At 48.1% G+C, this 15,681-nt stretch overlaps 1 protein-coding gene across 6 annotated transcripts in view; it reads right to left on the bottom strand.

Moving 5' to 3' along the window:
* Nucleotides 1-6,486: 6,486 nt before the first annotated feature.
* HPS4 (HPS4 biogenesis of lysosomal organelles complex 3 subunit 2) overlaps nucleotides 6,487-15,681 on the bottom strand; it is a 34,018-nt gene continuing 24,823 nt past the window's right edge. For 5 of the 6 annotated variants that reach the window (XM_064272520.1, XM_064272526.1, XM_064272521.1 and 2 more), the window contains 4 exons: nucleotides 11,116-11,248; nucleotides 10,514-10,622; nucleotides 9,939-10,166; nucleotides 6,659-6,771 (listed from right to left, as the gene is read on the bottom strand). In XM_064272520.1, coding sequence (XP_064128590.1) covers nucleotides 9,986-10,166; nucleotides 10,514-10,622; nucleotides 11,116-11,248 — 423 coding nt within the window. In that variant the 3' untranslated portion in view covers nucleotides 6,659-6,771; nucleotides 9,939-9,985. Of the gene's footprint in view, nucleotides 6,772-9,938; nucleotides 10,167-10,513; nucleotides 10,623-11,115; nucleotides 11,249-15,681 lie in introns of all 6 variants that reach the window. The other variant, XM_064272525.1, reaches the window with a different exon arrangement.

Genomic DNA, 15,681 nt, shown 5'->3' with positions numbered 1-15,681 from the left:
GGTGCAGCTGTGTGGCAGAAAACATCTTTCTCTCCAGTGAAGTTCAGGTCTGGGGTCAGTTTTGGGGCCATGGCGCTTCAGGTCCTGCGCATGCGCAGAGACCTTGGTTTGCACATGCACGGGATTTTGGCACCAAGTTCAAACCATGGTTAGGGTCCAAGGTGTGGTTGGGCCAAGTCGCAGTTAGAAACCCAGCCTGGCAGGCTGTAAGGGAGGGGGAAACTGCAGCAAAGCGTGGGAAGCCTTGGCGGTGGCTTCAGAGCCAACCAGCTTGAGGTTAACATCTGGGCTCCATCCCTGTGTAATGCTCAGCAAGTCACCTAACCTTGGCCTCTAGGAGTTGGCTACTGTTTTTAACCATCTCTGGCCTACAGTACTCTGATTAGCCTCTGGCAACACCATTACATACTTTTCTCAGCCCTTGCTCTTCTGTGGACCTGAACTATCTATCATCAGCTTCAGGCTGGGCACGTCATCCAGACCTGGCCAGTGAGAGCCTTCCAAGCTCCTGGCCTTTCAGAGATTGGGTCAGAGATGGGCACATGGTCCAAGTTCTTTAGCTGGATCACGAAGAAAGAAAAGCAACTTTCCCTGGAGTGTGTTTCAGGGGAGAGGTGAGATCTAGTGGGAAGAACACCTGAACGTGAAACCCACAGAGGAAAACAGCTCCCACCCCGGCGAGAGCATTAGAGCCCTGAATACAGCTCCGCCCGGAACCAGCCTATCTCTGGACTTTTCAGTGACATGAGCCAATAAACTCCCATTTTATCCTGAAGCCGTTTGATTTGTGTTTCTGTTCCTTGCCATCCAAAAATCCTAATCCACATCATGAGCTTCATCTACAAAACAGGCCTAGTGCTTCCTTTCACAGACCCAGAATCAGGCTTAAGTAAGATAATCTTCCATCAAGTTCTCGGTGAATGGGTGGCACTCCACACATTTTTCAATGTAAATAGAGTAGCAAAGGCTAAGTGGAAAACGCTGCCAGCAGGTTCCCCATAACATTCACCTCCCCAGCGGACTCTTGCTAACCAGATGTAAACACAGGACAGAATAAGGCCATATATTTTAGAGCTGCTGACAGATGGCCGTGCAACTCAGACTGCAGCATTGGGTGGCAGGAGGCAGCACGCACAGGGCCTGATTTACTTTCTGCCTCACTTCCAGGCACACTCATTGGTCCTAACTTCTGATTACCTAACCCTGTCCTGTATTTTCCACCTCTGGCCCTTTGTTGTTGTTGGGTGCCATCGAGTTGATTCTGACTCATAGCAACATTATGACAGAGGAGAACTGCCCCGTAGGGTTTCCTAGGCTGTAATCCACGGGAGCAGATCACCAGGTCTTTCTCCCACGGAGCTGCTGGTGGGTTTGAACCCCTGACCTTCTGGTTAGCAGCCGAGTGCTTTAGGCACCCCCAAATCACTTCGAGCACTATGCACCCTGTGGGGTTCCTTCTCAGACACCGTGCCATTCCAGTCCTTGTGGCTACACTTCAGGGTGAGTAGGAACAGTTAGGCACATTTGGCACGAGAAAACCTGGGCTTAGGGCCGGAGGTTGACTTGGACAAGGCCATGTGCAAGGTATACAAGTTTGCACTTCAGCATGTCCTCCTAACTCTAGACGCACATAGGCCTACCTTTGAAGCATGCTCAAGGGCACGCAGAGGGACCCCGTTTCCATTCTCGGAGCATTCATATTGAACTCCCATTTTCTGGGGCCCACAATATGCCAAGGCCTTTACACACACTACCTTTTCCTCTCCAATTTGAGAGGAGGACACTGAGGTTCTGGGAAGTACAGTAACTTGCCCGTTTCCACAGCAGGAAGTCACAGAGCTGCGACTTAAACCCAGGTCAATGACACCAAAGCCCACGTGCTCCTGCTGCTGCAGGCCTCCTTTAAGGCTGCTTGGGGATCAAGGACATAAAGTGCCTTTTCACCAGCACACACAGGGATGGTGTGTCTCACCCCCCTCTTGCCCATGGGCCTTCCTATCCAGTGGTCAGGGCCCCAAGCTCTTCCTGTGGAGCTCTCTGGGTGCAGCGGATTAGAAGCGGGCAGGAGAGAAGGGCCAGCACTCACGCTTGGGCCTGGGCACACACCAGCAATCCTGAAATGGCCTCTTGGCTCATGACAGGGTCCAAAAGGCACTCCCACTTTTATTTCTGGGAGAAATCCAGCTGATTCGTGGTTTGGGTGTTTTAAATAAACAGAGGTGTCCTTTCCCCACCTTGAAGCCCTCAGAACCTTTTTAAAAGAGTATTTACCACAACCTAATCTGATCCCTGCCCTTCCTATCTCTAGAAAGGCCAAGAACAAGGAAGCAAAGCAGAATCAACCAACAGTGAAGGGGGGTGGGGACAGGAATGCGTGCGTGCATGGGTGTGTGCGCCCACACGCATGTCACAGGAGCGGGGTGAACCTACTTGGCATCCATTTCCTGCCTACTCCCTGGACTAGGAGCTCCTTGAGAGCAGGGGTTTTCCCCAGCTGCTTTCTCCATCTGGAGACAGTGCCTGTCACAAAGTAGCCAAGTACCTCTACCCTTCCCCCAACCCCCACCTCTCACCCCACCCCCCACACAAGTTACCTATATCCAAGTCCTTAGTGCCAAGCTCCTAACTAGTCCTCACTTCTGCCCATTCCCTCTTGTCCAGCCACTCCCCTCTCCTGCCTGCACCCCCACAGCAGCCTCCTGCTGTTCCCGCTCTTGCCTGGTTGTCACCCATTCAGGAGCCAGTGACTTCCAACTAGAACCAGATCGACTGACTCCCCTGCTTAAATGGCTCCCCTCTGCCCCAGGAAGAATTCCCAAACCCTGGCAATGACTCAAGACCTTTTGTGGTATGACCCCCCTCTCTCCGGCCCCACCAGTGCTCTGGGGCTCAAAGAGAGAGAGCTTGGGATTGCTAGGACAAAGATATCACGCTTTCAGGCTGTATTTGCTTCTTGTGGCTGCTGTAACAAATGACCACAAACTTGGTGGCTTAAAGTAATGGACATTTATTCTCTGAAGGCCCGAAGTCCAAAATCAGTTTGATTGGTCTGAAATTCTTTCTAGGAAGAATCCATTTCTTGCCTCTTCCAGCTTCTGGTGGCTGCCAGCATTCCTTGGCTTGTGGCTGCATCACTCTAGTCTCTGCTCAGTCTTCACATCGCCTTTTTCTCTCTGTCTAATCTCCCCCTGCCTCTCTCTTATAAGGTCACTTGTAATGGCGTTCAGGGCTCACTGGGATAACCCAGGCTAATCTCATCTCAAAATCTTTAGTCACATCTGCAAACACTTCATCATATAAGTGAGCATCCATAACTTTGCATGGGGTCGGGGGTGGGGGTGGCAGTATTTAGCCCATGACACAGAGCCTGTTGTGAGGATGCAACTCCTCACGGGGTGGGGTGTTAGGAATGCGGTGACTGGAGGAATGTGAAGCATCTCAAGGGGGTGAAATATGCACGAGAGACACTTGGGGAGAATGAATTCAACAAAGCTCAAGTATCCACTTGCTCCCGCTGTCAAGGAGATTTGAACAGATATGCCTAGGTACTTCCCTCAGGCTCAAAGTGCCCCTTGGCAACAGAGTCTTTCCAGGTGGGAATCTAACTTCATCCTCACACTTCACAGGTGGCAGACGCTGAGCAACTGGCAGGACCTGGCCCATCCCAGAGCCTTCCACTTTATCTCTGAACAGGCAGTGGAGTCTGCTGTCCTGGATGGACAGAGACGATGCATTCGGCTACAGAGTCACCTGCGTGAAGGCTCCAGGGACCCTGGGTTGGTGGATGTGGTATGGACATGCAAGTGTGTTAGGTACCTACTGCTGCCTGGCAAATAGCCCCAAAACCGGGACTTAAAATAGCATCCATGTGTTATCTCACATACTTTCTGAGCGTTAAGAATTCAGAAGTGTTTAGCCAGGTGGTTCTGCTTCATGGTCTCTCATGTGGCTGCAGTCAGGATGTCAGCCAGCTGGGCTGCACTCATCTGAAGGTTTCAATGGGGCAGGAGAGGCTGCTTCCATTCCACAATGGCTCACTCACACGGGGCTGGCAGGAGGCCCCATCCCTCATCATGAGCACTTCCCCACAGGGCTGCTTGAATTTCCTCTTGACATGGCCACCAGTTTTCCCCAAAACGAGTGAAACAAGAGAGTGAGAGAGAGACAGAAGCCATAATGTCTTTTATAACCTACCCTTGTAAGTCACACTCCATCATTTCTGCCACATTCTACTCCTTAGAAACCAGTCAGGAAGTACAGCTCACACTCAAGGGGAAGGGAAATTAGGTCCCGAATTTGTAGCAAAAACTTGTAGACATATTTTTAAAAGACCACAGAAGCGGGCCTGCACATTCTGCTGTGTTTAACTCACGCTCTTCATTTGATAAAGTCTCAACTTGCAGGTAAGCTTTAAAGAGGAGACTGCTGGCTGCCCAGAGAGCATTGATTCTTAGAAACAAAAGAATTTTGTGTTAAAAGCATTTTCAGGCTCAAAGGCAGCTGGATGAGATTAGGTGGGAAGAGAGGTTTCTGGAAGCAAAGCAAATAAGATTAACATCTGTTGATGGCATGACATCCAGGAAGAGGCCTGGGACAGCCAAGCGATTTTCTCGTGACACAAATCTTGTTTGGAAGAGTCCTCAAACACAGGCAGTGAGTTCAGCGACCACTCGGCAGGCTAAAATGGGCTCTGGACTCCAAATTCTGTCCATGTTTCAACACATAACAGGTTGTAATTTCACAGAGCTCAAGGCTGGGGACCTCTCGAATCTGAAGAATCAATTAGCAAAAGGAGAAGTGTGGCAGCTTAAAAATACACCACGACAGAAAAGGAATGTGCTATATACGAGTTAGTCATGGGAAGGTTCCTCGAGAGGCTGGCACAGAAACTCGCAATAAATTTTTTCTTAGAGATTCTAGCAAAGAAGTTCGATGAGGTAGGATCCTCCTCCATCTGGGAAGGTCACCCTCTTTGGCTAGGCAGAGGAGGGACCCAAGGAGAGGTGAGAGGAGAGGGTGACATGTACCTGGTTGGCTGTAGGAGCAGCCCAGTCACCCTCACGCGCTGCCTTACCTGGCCACACTGAATCTGTGGAAGGAAAAGAGAACTGTGTCCACACAAAATACATGCACACATGGGTATACAGGGTATATTGACCTCACCTTAGGAGGCCCTGGGTGGTGCAAATATTTCATACACTTGGCTGCTAACTCTAAGGCTGGTGGTTCGAGTCTAAACAGAGGTAGTATCCTGGAAGAATGGCCTGGAGATCTACTTCCCCAAAGTTAGCCACTGAAAACCCTATGGAGCGCAATTCTACTCTGATACACATGGGGTCACCATGATTCAGAACTGACTCTGGGGCAACTTTTTTTTTAAAACCTTAACTTTGGTATTAGAAATGTTAGTATTTTTCTTTTTAATTACTCAGAACTCAAGAGTGCTACCGATTATTTTATTTTTAGCCCTTGGAAGTTTGTTTTCAGAAAAATACATCACACCATAAACATTAGATACTTGTTCATTAACATGAAATTATTAACATCGCAGTTTCCAGAAGGAACCTCAGGAACTTCCAGTAAACATTCACAAGATTGCAGTAAATATTTTCACCCTGTGATCCGTAACATACCTGACTATAAGGTGACAGACCTGATGTTTAAATACCACACCAGCCCAGAAACGTACGAACGAACGCTGTTTCCTTTCACATAGCCACTGCTGAAAAGCACAATTTTGCTTTGGTCCAAAAACATTTTGGCAACTCCTATCTGGGGACACTCACTCCAGAGTAACCCCTCCCACAGCCCACTTCTAACCACACCACACCACCTGGGTCACCACCACCTAGTGCTCTGGTCTCGGCCCCACAGGGCACTTAATTTTCTCTAAAACCCAGACTCCCTTCCACGGTATCAAGATGTGCCTCCACAGGGGCTATGCCACAAAACAGGTTCCTAGTTTTGAACACAGCTCCAGAAGAATTCAAAAGAGGTGCTTTCCACATCCTGGGCTGCTTCCCTGCAGTCAGCATCCAGACCTCCCGCAAGGAGCCCTTGAGGAACACCTACACGGAGGAGTGGGGGAACGTCTGGTCTGCTTGCTGAGAAGTCCATCTCCTCACTGTGAAGTCATAACTCAAACCACCCACCCTGGTGAAAAGGTTGGACAACCAATCCAGGCTGGGAACAACCCAGTTCCAGAAAAAAGGCCAACCTGCAATGTCGTGGTGCTACTTACGGCCAGGATAGCATAGCAGCAGTAATGTCAAAAGCCTCAGGCTCAATTCAACAGGACAGACGAACTGGGCCTGCACCTCTTTGGTACAAGGAGCCAAAGCACCCACTCTGGCCCCAATGCTGCCCAGATAATACAGTTCTGTATCAAGTGCTCTAGGTCTCCTGACCTGAAGAACTATACACCCCCAAATCTACAGAAGGGGTAATATAAACTCAAATATGACATTCCTGAAAAAGGGACTATTCCAAGAAAAATAAAATAGAGCACCCTTTTCTACTTAAAAAGGCAGAGCCGGCACTGCTGGCGTTCCACTTTACAGTCACCTCCTGGATAAGAAGCTTCCTCCGGCAGGCGCAGTTCACAGCAAGTTCACCCCATGCTTGAGCAGCTTCTGCTTGGCTTTGCCAGAGAGGCTGAAGGCGCCGTCCTGAGGACTGGGGAAGCCCGAGCTCCGTGCTGGAGAGGCCAGCTGCTGGAAGTAGGTTTCCTGGACGGGGTTGCAACAGGCGTACACAGCTGTGGAGGCATTCCTGGGGAGGAAGAAGACCACATTCCGATGCTGCCTGTGCAAATCTCAGACCACGAAGACCCTAGAAAGTTCTCTCGTCACAGAAGCCCCAGCACACCGAGAACTGTGTGTGCGCCACCGTGGTGCAGGCTCCCAATTGTGCACTGAGTTTCAGGTTTTAGTGCAATAAGAGTCTTTCTTTCCTTTCAACGTCCTGGATGCTGGGACTACCATGGTGACTGCAGCCACTGAGCCTGAAGTTGTAATTATCGAATAAATGAACTGTTGAGTGCATGTTTCATGTGCTGTGTGCCCAGGGCGATGCAGAATGCCTGCCGAGTATTCTCTGGTTTACAACTCATATGAGCCCTGTGCTATAGTGGTATGATCCCTATTTTTGAGACAAGGACCCTAAGGCTCAGAAAGCCCTGCCTCCGCAATGATGTAATGACGCCATTAAAGCACAGTGTTTAGTCCTCTGCCCACCCTGGGGGCGGTCAGAGGAGACGTTAGGGATGCGAAGTCATCTCACAGAAACTCTGTGGGTAGAGAAGTAGAGGGAGGATCCACTGGGGAGCAACCGGCTCTAGAGTTAGGCACCCACCTGGTTCCCCGTTCCTGCCTGTCTCTAACTATTATGGGAACCTGGGCAAGTCATTTCCTCACTGGACCTCAGTGTCCCCATATCTAGTAAGAGAGAGTAGAGTCAGGGATTGCTAAGGTCCCCTCCCAGATCTCTCCTAGCATGTAAGGGGGCGAGGAGAATCCTATCCTCCTCCAGCTTCTCCTCTGGGCCTCGAGGGGCTCAACGGCCCACCTGGCTAAAGTGATTTATGCCACTCTCTAGACCAGCAGGTCAAGCACTTCTCACAGCAATGGGAGGAGGCCGCTGGCCTGGCAGCCACGGGCATGAACCTGGAGTCAGGCACACCTGGGTGCTACTCCCAGACCTACCACTTCCTAGCTGTGTGCCCTTGGCTAAGCTACTTAACCTTTCTGAGTCTCCGTTTTCTCATCTGTAAAACAGAGATGACAACAGGACTTATCTCAAGGATTTTTTAAAAAAGAGATTAAATAAGTAAGAAGAAATACAATAAATTGCCTTAGGGGTTATCACATGGTGAACGATTAAGAAATGGTTGTTGTTGTTTTTATTACTGTTACTAAAATAATCTCTCAACAAATGACTTGAGCTACAGATCCCAATCCTGAAGAATTCTTACGGGGAGGGGGGGCCCTCTCAGCTCCAAGGAAGGAAAAGTACTGCAGAGCCACAAGGTGCTTAGTGGGTCAGATGCTAGCACCTTACTTGTTCCTTCTCCAACAAAAGACACACACACACATACACACACACACACACACGCACACAGAGACACACACAGTCAACACAGCCAGTTCCCAAATCAGTGACTGTGGATAAAAATCACATTTAGGTTGCCAGCCTGGGGCAGCTCTGAACTGATGCCAGAGAAGACACATTTATTTTGGAAAGATAAATTGCAATATTAGACAGAGATGGTGCCATGCAGCAGAAGTACCTGGCACTCAAGTGTGGCAGGAGGCAGAACATTAGCATGGTCATAGTGACAGGACTCCAACACACGTCCATGAGAGTCCAGACACCATACCCTTCCCGCACACCTCCTTAACCTTGAAACGTGTGTGCAAAAAATATGCACTTCAGAGTCAAAGAGACTTGGGTTCAGATCCTGGCTCTGCCACTTGACTAAGAATGTGGCCCTGGGACAAGTCACTTCTCCTATTCGTGCCTCAATTTCCTCATCTGTAAAATGGGGATTAAATAATGCACTTGACCAGATGGTTCCAAGAACTAAATGGAATGCTACGGACAACAAATGCCTGGAACATGGCAGCCAAGCCCCTTCTGGCCCTATAACTTGCCTTATCTTCTGCTACCGGTTTCATAAAAAAAGCACGTAGAGACAAAAAAATCAAATTTGGTGGTTAAATACCGTAAATGACAGCGATCATTAACAGATCCACACCTACTGATGGGATGTTCGAGGTATACAGTAAAGTGAAAAAACCAGCTAGTAGCACAGTACATTAGTGAGATTCTATTTTTTTAAAAGAATATTAAAATACTTTTTTAAATACTAATCTACTCTGTATACAAAAAATTAAACTAAAAATAAAACCTGGGGTAACAGACACCAAACTGTTAACTATGGTTATTTCTTGGGTGGCTGATGGGATGGGGAGGGGAAATGTGCCACTTTCTATGTTTCTGAGAAGTCCAAATGTTTTTATTCTTTTTAATGAGGAAGACAACCACATTATTGAAGCATCACTGATGACCAGGAAATACTTCCTCAGTGTCATGGATTGAATTGTGTTCCCCAAAAATATGTGTTTACTTGTTTAGGCCGAGATTACCAGTATTGTGTGGTTGTCCTCCATTTTGTGATTGTTATTTTATGTTAAAGAAGATTAGGGTGGGATAGTAACAACCTTACCAGGTCACATCCCTGATCCAATGTAAAGGGGCTCTCCCTGGGGTGTGGCCTGTACCACCTTTTATCTCTCAAGAGATAAAAAGGAAAGAGAAGCGAGCAGTGGAGGGGACCTCATATCACCAAGAAAGAGGCTCCAGGAGCAGAGCATGTCCTTTGGACCTGAGTCCCTATACAGAGAAGATCCTAGTCCAAGGGAAGATTGATAAGAAGGCCAACAGGGAAAGAAAGCCTTCCCCTGGAGCTGACACCCTGAATTTAGCCTATTTTACTAAAAAAAAACCCAAAAATCCTCACAACTGGATCAATGAGCAACATCATGACTTACGGAGAAAAGACTGAAGTTGTCAAGGATTTCATTTTACTTGGATCCACAATCACCACCCATGGAAGCAGCAGTCAAGAAATCAGACAACGCATTGCTTTGGGCAAATCTGCTGCAAAGGACCTCTTTAAAGTGTTGAAGAGCAAAGACGTCACCCTGAAGACTAAGGTGTGCCTGACCCAAGCCATGGTATTTTCAATCGCATCATATGCATGTGAAAGCTGGACAATGAATAAGGAAGACTGAAGAAGAACTGATGCCTTTGAATTGCAGTGTTGGCGAAGAATATTGAATATACCATGGACTGCCAAAAGAATGAACAAATCTGTCTTAGAAGTACAACCAGAATGCCCCTTAGAAGCAAGGATGGCGAGACTGCATCTTACATACTTTGGACATGTCGTCAGGAGGGATCGATCAGTCCCTGGAGAAGGACATCATGGTTGGCAAAGTACAGGGTCAGTGGAAAAGAGGAAGACCCTCAATGAGGTAGACTGACACAGTGGCTGCAACGATGCGCTCAAGCATAACAATGATTGTAAGGATGGTGCAGGATTGGTCAGTGTTTCGTTCTGTTGTGCGTGGGGTCGCCATGAATCGGAACCAACTTGACGGCACCTAACAACAACAACCGTGAAGAAATAAATTTTTCTTTGTTAAAGCCATCCACTTGTGGTATCTGTTATAGTAGCATTCTGTTATGACAGTGAGGGCCTTGAGGCTTTTTTCACTGTTGTATCCCCAGAGCCTAAACCAGGTCCAGGCCCCAGAAAGGGACTCAGGATATACACAACCCATGAGTGAATGGGCGTAGATGATGGCAGCAACAGGGGCAAATAAGGGCAGGCCTTGAGTGGAGTAACTAGAATGTTTGTCATTTACTTACGAGTGCAGCACTGGCTCGGACCCCTAGGAAGAAGGTTTGGAGTCTGTTTGAGCAGCAAGCAGCACAGGCAAAGACTCACCTGACAGTCATCTCGTACAGCGCGGGCTGCTGGGCAAAGTCAGAATGCATCAGTCTGACGGCCTGGAGGAAGCGGTGATCCTGGGCTGTGGCCACCAGTGGCAGGTTTGCTTCGGGAAGAGGACACAGAGGTTGTGACGGCAGACTCCTCTCCTCCCGCCCCTCTAGCCCCCTGCACTGTAATGGGGACAGAGCCTGGCTCAAGGTCACAGATGTGGATGCCGAGAGGGAGGGTACCAAAGGTGTAGGGATGCTGGGCCCCAACTGCTGCCACCATGCCAGAAAGTACACACTGTCCTCAACAACGAGCACACCCAGGCTCTGCACATGCATCGCAAAACAGAGACAGACCTTATCACAGGTATTTGAGCATGTGTGAGCTTCTCTTAACAGGCTGGGGAAAGGACCAAAGAAAGACAAGTATTTGCCAAGTGAATTCTAATGATGGTGGGAGCCAGGCTGCACGCAGAGAGCAGCCAGTGCTAAGCTGCATCAGGCAACTCTGCACAGGGACCCTGGTGCTCGGCCCTGAGTCCCAACCTTCCCCCACTCTCCAGGCACCCCCGTGCCGGCGCGCCTCTGGGCGCAGTGTCTGCTCCTTACCCATCAGCACGTTCTGAATGCTGTCGTAGTGCGTGAAGTTGTACGTGCTGTTCACCGGGGCAGCCTCGTCTTTGGGGAGCGTCTCCTTCAGGTGGACCTCCAGCCCATTCAGGGACGCCAGGCTACTGTGGTACTGTAAAGGGCCAGGAGAGAGTCACGCGCTGAGGGCTTTCTCTTTCACCATGGACTTAGTTAAAAGACAACAATCCAAAGAATACCTTAGTGGCCACCTGATTTAGCTTTCTGGACTCCCCATTTTTTTGCCTGTCTTTAGAGAAGTACTAACTTTCACACTTATGCTCTCTCACTGCTTTTTTAAATAAAGGGTTATATTGTATAAAACAGAGATGAGCAGGGAAAGAAAAACTTAAAGGGAGAAAACCAGTAAAGAAAAATGACCCCTAACATCCCCACCCAGTAAGAGCCACCGGTGACACCACGGACTATCCCCACCAGGCTGCCCTGTTAACAATCCAGACGGCATGGGCCCCACCCCAGTCTTCCTCTCCCGGTCTGGGTTGAGAAGTCCTCCACTGTATGTAATGAGCTAACCTCTCTCCCATGCACCTAGAGGTACTAGCTATGCGCTGCCCTTGGAAGGACTGAGAAGTGTCAGGCAAACGGTTCTCTGTGTTCCGTGGTTAGGGAGGAACCCAGCTGAGGAAGGCTGCCAAGGAGCTAAGGTCCAGGCACCTATATTTGCAAACACCTTCTACCAGAAGACAAGTAATGTGCAGGTATGGCTGAGAACACTTTTGTGTAAATCTTCTCTTATAAAAATGAGATCAAGCCATAATGATTGATAACAGGGTCTTTTTTTTTTTTTTTTTTAACCTAAAGGTATACAGCATGAGCAACTTTCCTCATCCTTAAATATTCTTCTGCAACATAATTCTTTGAGGTCCACTTTGGGCTGGACCAAGTACACCAGTCATGTCCTGATGGGCTCAGGCTGGAAATGGGGCCTCCGGTGGCTCTCCCAGCCTCCCTGGGCCCTGGCCTCTCTGGGGCTGCTGCAGCCACAGGAAGGCCATCATCCATGAGCATCAGACAGTTCGCCGATGCAGGCCATCCTGGCTCAGCCTCCTCCTGGCCAAATGACCCACGGAAAGCTGTTAAATTTTCTGTGCCTTTTTTTGTTTGTTTGTTCATCTGCAAAATCGGAATATTATGCAGGGCTGTTGAGTGGAGTACGTGAAACAATGCATACAAAAGTCCCCTGTAAACTCGAACGTGCTATCCTGAGGCAAGGCATTTTTAAAAAGCATCACTAAATGACAACTAGCATTATTAAAGAGGTGCTGTCTCTTAATGAGGACGAAAGGCTTGTCTGTGGACTGATGACTTTCAACAGCTGTGTACGAAAATGGAGGGCAAACAGAATGCTTCTGAAGTGAAGGTTATGAGGCTCAAGTGCTATTTTTGTTAGCATATTGGCATTAAATTAGTTTTTCTTTGTGTCTTAGAAGCAATATTTAAAGTCACCGGGCTTGACATCCACAGCTTTGTTTTATGTGCTCATCTCTGGACCCCCAATCCCTAGCCGAGTTCTTCGTTCCCACCAGATGCTAAGTAAAGAGCCATCAAGTGAACGAATATATGAACAAAGCCAACTGCACGCATGTTCAACTTAGGAGCTGTGTGGTTTAAACGGAAGGTGTAGAGTTAAGTAAAAGGATGGATGTACGCTCAAGAAAGACAAGCACAATAGCTCAGGTCATCTGCAGGAGCCTAACCAACTCTGAGTAGTTTAACAGATGCTAATGAGCTTCCTGTTTGAATCAATGTGTGTGTGTGTACACGTACAAGCCTTCACCATGACATCAAATCACAGCCTCACTGGCAGTTTCTGGACCACAGGGACCTGGTGACAGTCACCTCTCCCATCCCAAGCCAGTGCCCCGAGGACGACGACACAGAGGATGGAGAGGGAGCCCTGCCAACCCCTGAGTTTTGCCTGTGGGCATTAAGCTCCACTTCTAGAGTATTCCACCAAACTTGTACTCAAGATTTCTTAACCTTAAGTGCACAGTTAATCACAAGATGCTATGTCAGATGACATGTGGACATTTGTTTACTGGTGACCAAGTGTTTTCATGTACACCAGGGATCACCAAATTATGGTCCATGGGTCAAATCCAGCCTGTTTTTGTACAGCCTGCAAGCTAAGAACCATCTTATATTTTTAAATGGTTGAGGAATAAAATTAAAAAAAGAAGAATACTTTGTGACATGTGAAAATTATCTGAAATTGCAATTTCCATGTGAGTAAATAAGTAGTTATTGGAACACAGCCACACCCACTCATTACCATTCTCTATGGCCACTTTCCTCGGCTATTCATAAGGTTTTCACTAGCTAATGCTTTTCAGAAGTAGACTGCCCGGTCTTTCTTCCTAGTCTGTCTTAGTCTGGAAGCTCAGCTGAGACCTGTCTTCCATGGATGACCCTGCTGGTATCTGAATACCGGTGGCATAGCTTCCAGCATCACAGCCACACACAAGCATAACAACGATTGTAAGGATGGCGCAGGACCGGGCAGTGTTTCGTTCTGTTGTGCATAGGGTCGCTATGAGCGGGAACTGACTCGACAGCACCTAACAACAACAACAACATGGCCGCTTTCATCTGCACCAGCAGAGCTGAGAACTGTACAAAGCTGAAAATATTTGCTATTTGATCCTTTACAGAAAAAGTTCCCCAGCCCCTAATATATACCACTCCATAATGTAATCCTCAAAACAGCCCTACAGGAGACCTGGTGGTACAGCGGTTAAGCACTCAGCTGCTACCTGAAAGGCCTGTAGTTTGAATCCACCCAGCAGTTCTGTGATAGAAAGTCCTGGTGATCTGCTCCTGTGAAGATTACAGCTTGGAAACCCTCTGGGGCGTCTCTACTCTGTCCTGTGGGGTCCTCAAAAAAACAAAAAAAAACGAACCAAACCCGTTGCCACTGAATCAACTGCAACTCATAGCAACCCTACAGGACAGAGTAGAACTGCCCCATAGGGTTTCCAAGGAGCACCTGGTGGATTCCAACTGCTGACCAAGCTCTTAACCCTTGGGCCACACAGGGTCCTAGGAGGTAATTAATTATCATCAGCGGCCATCAAGTCGATTCTGACTCATGACGACTCCATGTGTATCAGGAAACCCTGTGCTCCATAGGGTTTTCATGGGCTGATTTTTTGGGAGCAGATTGCCAGGCTTTTCTTCTGAATTAATTAATTAGCTGGGGCAGATTCCTGGACCTTCTGACTTCTCGTCCATACCAAAGGAAATGGCTCAAATGCTAATCTCTGCCACAATGTGCAGAGAGAATAGCACAGGAACACACATTCACTTAGGGGTACTAGTTTCATGAAGGTGGGGAAGGTCGCTTGTACTTTACGACAACACTCTCACATGGACGTCAGGACTCAAGTACTGTACACAGACAGCCCAACGTTCTCTTGTAGCAATGAATAATTGATCTGAACACTGCATTTGAAGGTCAAGGCGACTGATTATCTGCCTGGAGCAGGAAGCCATCAGTGGCTCCATGCTGCCCCCTGGTATGAGCTTCCTCTGCTGTTCTGAACCAACCCCAGGCTCTCCTGGCCCTCCCCAGTGCCTGCTCCCCTAGCCCCAGACATAGCAGTGGGAAGTGATTCCGCTACAAGACAAGGTTGTAAAACGTCGCACGGGTGCCTTGGCAGTATGTAACACAATCAAGGAACAGGTCATGGCACATCTGAACTGTAGTTCTCCCTTCTGCAGGAGACTGGGGTTTTCTAGGCAACAGCAGAGGGTCTAGGGGAAAGCAGGTCAAGTATTTTATATGCAGATCTGTGGCAAAAAGGCAATAAAAGATTTCTCCCTATTATAAAATATACAGCTGTCGTGTCTGCTGAACAAGGCTGCTCCTTAAGTCAGCAGGCTGATCAAAGTCGGTTACCCCTACTCTTTTTAGAAAAGCCTAGCTTTTCTTCTTCCATAAAACCACATTCTATTTCTTGAGGCCTACATAGGGTCGCCATGAGTCAGAACTGACTTCATAGTGACTAACAGCAAGAACCCAGCAAGAAACCCTACTTTACATGCAAGTCCATGGAAGCTGTTGTCTTAACAGCATGGATGGGCCTTGACAAATCAAATGATGTATCCATATACCAAGGGCCACAGATGGCAGAGTCTGATCCCTTTTTTCACTTTCCCACCTATCACTACAAGGGCAGATCAGTGGGGGAACAGACAGGCTGGAGATGGGAGGGGTAAGAGAAGAAACAAGCAAGAATTCTGGACCTACCACCTGTATGAGTTTTTTTATCTCAACGAGTCTGTTTTCTTATAGTTGATGCAGAATATATCTTAATTTACTTCCTCCTCAAAGAGCAGCTGGCGCTATTTTTTCTTTCTCTTTTTGGAAGGAAGGTAAAGAGAGAGAGATTGAATGCACATTACTGCACCCACACACTGAGCCTTCAACATATCCTGAGGCTCAGCACTGTGCAGACCAGACCATGAAAACCAAGGCTGTGTCAGGCAGATGAGACGTACAGTATGGCACTGCGACCACAACTCCCT

The sequence above is a fragment of the Loxodonta africana genome, chromosome 19, assembly GCF_030014295.1.
Source record: "Loxodonta africana isolate mLoxAfr1 chromosome 19, mLoxAfr1.hap2, whole genome shotgun sequence".
Taxonomy (NCBI): Eukaryota; Metazoa; Chordata; class Mammalia; order Proboscidea; family Elephantidae; genus Loxodonta; species Loxodonta africana.
Note: the sequence above shows the minus strand (reverse complement) of the source record. Positions and strands in the feature narration are given on the sequence as shown.